Source organism: Perca fluviatilis, chromosome 11, assembly GCF_010015445.1.
Source record: "Perca fluviatilis chromosome 11, GENO_Pfluv_1.0, whole genome shotgun sequence".
Taxonomy (NCBI): Eukaryota; Metazoa; Chordata; class Actinopteri; order Perciformes; family Percidae; genus Perca; species Perca fluviatilis.
Window position 1 is genome coordinate 30,044,691 of NC_053122.1, and position 3,424 is coordinate 30,048,114.

At 40.5% G+C, this 3,424-nt stretch overlaps 1 protein-coding gene across 1 annotated transcript; it reads left to right on the forward strand.

Moving 5' to 3' along the window:
• The first annotated feature begins 203 nt into the window (after positions 1-203).
• Positions 204-1,500, forward strand: LOC120569089 (trace amine-associated receptor 13c-like). Its single transcript, XM_039816946.1, is given in 3 exon segments — positions 204-376; positions 682-977; positions 980-1,500. Coding segments are annotated over 3 exon segments (990 nt in total).
• Positions 1,501-3,424: the final 1,924 nt, after the last annotated feature.

Consider the following 3,424-nt stretch of genomic DNA (forward strand, 5'->3'; position numbering starts at 1 on the left):
TTCAAAATGATTGAAAGGCTTGTGGACTAACAGAGAAAGTGTAGAAGATGATGTCGTGATGTGTAGAGCAAGAAAAGGACACCAGTGTCCAACAGAGACTGAGAGGGAGAAAGGGAGGGGTGGAGACAAGGGTAGAAAGAGATAAATCAGTTGTACGACAGAGTTCGAGGCAGAGAGCTGCAGCCTCTCTCCTTCCACTGATGATGGAGACACAGGACGGAGCAGAGCTCTGCTTTCCACAACTCTTCAACACCTCCTGCAGGAAGCTGACACCTCCTTGGTTTGAAGCGATGTTCATTCACATTTTTCTCTACTCCATCTCTCTGCTCACCGTAGCTCTCAACCTGCTTGTCATCATCTCAGTCTCCCACTTCAGGCAAAGATTAATGTCTAAAAAATTTAAGTTTTAGATATATGAAAACTTTGTGTCAGTTTCACGGTCCTGGTATTGTGCATGCTGGCTTGATTGATGATGTTATTATAATGTAACACCTCTTCTTCTCATACTGTGATAATCAAACTGACTGCTCAGAATAAGGCCTGTTTCTATATCAGATTGGAAAAAAAAACTCATTGGATTTATTGTTTTGATTGTTTTAGAAAGAAGTAATATAAAATGTTTGTTTGTCATTTAGATATGAGGACTTGTTGGTTTAATGGTGCTTTTCTCTTTCCCTCCAGGCAGCTCCACACACCCACCAACATCCTCCTCCTCTCTCTGGCTGTCTCAGACCTTCTAGTGGGCCTCGTGGTGATGCCGGGAGAAATCCTCCAAAAAACATCCTGCTGGTTTCTTGGTGACCTTGTGTGTACTCTGTATACGTATGTTACAGTCATCATTCCCGTATCCTCAGTAGGTGACATGGTGCTCATATCAGTTGACCGTTATGTGGCTATTTGTGACCCTCTGCATTACAGCATCAGAATCACTGTCAACAGAGTTAAACTCTGTGTTTGTCTGTGTTGGCTCTGTTCCATTTCCTAAAAGCTTTGTGTTTGTGAAGAATGATACTGACTCAACCAGGGAGGTATAAGTCCTGCCACGGAGAATGTGTGTTGGTCATTGACTATTTCACAGGAGTAATAGATGTTGTTTTGTGCTTTATTGTCCCAGTTACTGTCATCGTAGCTCTGTATCTGAGAGTATTTGTTGTGGCTGTGTCTCAGGCTCGTGCCATGCGCTCTCACATTACAGCTGTCACACTCCAGCATTTAGTGACTCCAAAGGCAAAGAAATCAGAGCTGAAAGCAGCCAGAACTCTTGGTGTTCTTGTAGTCGTGTTCCTACTATGTTTCTGCCCATATTACTCTGTGTCTCTTGCAGGTGACAGCTTTGTTAATGCTTCATCTGCATCCTATGTTCTCTTTGTGTGTCAATTTAACTCCTGTCTAAACCCTGTGATCTATGCCTTTTTTTACCCCTGGTTTAGAAAAGCAGTTAAACTTATTGTTACTCTTCAGATACTGCAGCCTGGCTCCTGTGAGACCAACATTCTGTAGAGAGGCTGTGGAGGGACTGAGATCAGACTTGGTCTAAGGATTAAAGGAATGAATATGTTACCACTGTTCACTGAGTGAATTATAGAATACAGAAAGTGAAGATATGTTTTCCTTTCTTAAAGTCCAAATTGTGTGTAATCCACAATTGAAAGGCCTGTGCTTCAGCTTCATCTTGTTGTGTATTTTGTCTCTCTGATGCTGCTGCTACTGCATTTAAAGAAAGAGTCATAAGCACCATATACTGTTCCTAGGTAATCACCCAGTTTATGCCAGCTTTAAATTCACACATGTATGACACTTATGCAGTCTTTTTTTTAATAGGGAACCTTTTTTTCTTCATGATATGAAACATTTCAACCCAACAAAAGAGAAACTAGAGCTTTGTAATTATGTTTCTATGTTTGGTTAAAGCATCAACCCTGTGATTTATGTCCATTTTGTTGCAAACAGAAATGACAGAGCTGCCGGGCTCCTATTTCACAGAGAAAAGATGCCCCTGAACAGCCACACTTTCCCGTCCAATATAGAAAACCATCAGCTGTGAACTGTAATTGTGTTTCACACTAAACTGTCAAAAAGATAATGTTCCCTTTACAATGTTGTTTTAATCGTTTGAGTCATTCATGTGTCATTCATGTGTGATCAATATATAACATTTAATATATAACATTTCTTGACTTTAAGACACTATGAAGTTAAACAACAGATTATTTGAAAAGACAGGATTATCTACAGTTCATCAGATCATTGCAGTCACATTTCCAGAGAAACATGTAATCATAGGACAGAGAAAGTTAATGTTACACAAATTATATAAAGTGTAATGGCTTTCAATTTTAAATCAGTTTTATTAGAATATGATCAGAATTATTGTCATTTATTTCATTTTACATATCACACTGATTTGTTGTAAAGTGGCATATGATAATAAACAGACATATTCACAATGTATTATTGTGTCTTTTTATCGATTTTTTCGACACTGATGTGAAATGACAAGAGACAATAATGACATGTTGAAAACTCCAGAACAAAACTAGGTGTTTTATTAGCCTTCATACTCCTGGGCATCTGAGTGGGATTGCTGCATTCAAACCTGCCGAAAAGAACCGCACCAAGGGGGAAAACCGAACCTAGTGTGATTCAACCAAACTAAATGAGACAGGTGTTAAAGCCTGAGTCCGTTTTTTTGGTGGTCCACTTTTCGGTCCACTTGGATGACACATGCCTGCAAAAACACCCTTAGTATAGCAGCCTGTGCCATGCAACAATTATTGTTCAGTGTAGAGCTACATTATCTGAACACTTAAAGGGGTGATAGAATGCAAAACCGATTTTACTCTGTCATAGTTGAATAACGTCAATTTGGTGGGTAAATAGGACATAAATAGAAGCTCAAAATCCCATTGACACCCCTTTACTATGAAAATCTCATATTTTGAAACTGCCGCTGAAAACGGGCCAATCTCAACAAAGCTGGAAGTTGACGTCAACCTCCCAAGACCTGTACCTTTGTCACGCCCATGGGTGTATTAAGAGAACGGTCACGCCCCAACATTTACATAGGCTACACAACTGACCTGAGATCAGGTAGTCTTCTGAATCTAGCTAGGTCGCGCAGATATCTGCTATTCCATTACAAAATTCACTTCTGAAACTTTTTTATGCGAGAAATCAACTATGTAAAGCTCAAATATGGGTGGCTTTACGAAAATGGATGGCTAATTGCAAATTTTGTCCGACTGTGTGTCGGAGTTCAGCGCCGGTGCTGCCTGTGTTGCTGCCTGCTTGGTGTAACAAGCTCGCTGACCACGCTCTCTCTCTCACACACGGGCCATTTAGCTAGCAGTAAGAGGGGAGTTGCAGGACCTGGAGCTCTGTCAGGGCAGCGGCATTTGGTTGTCTATTAGTCCAAAAGACGGTG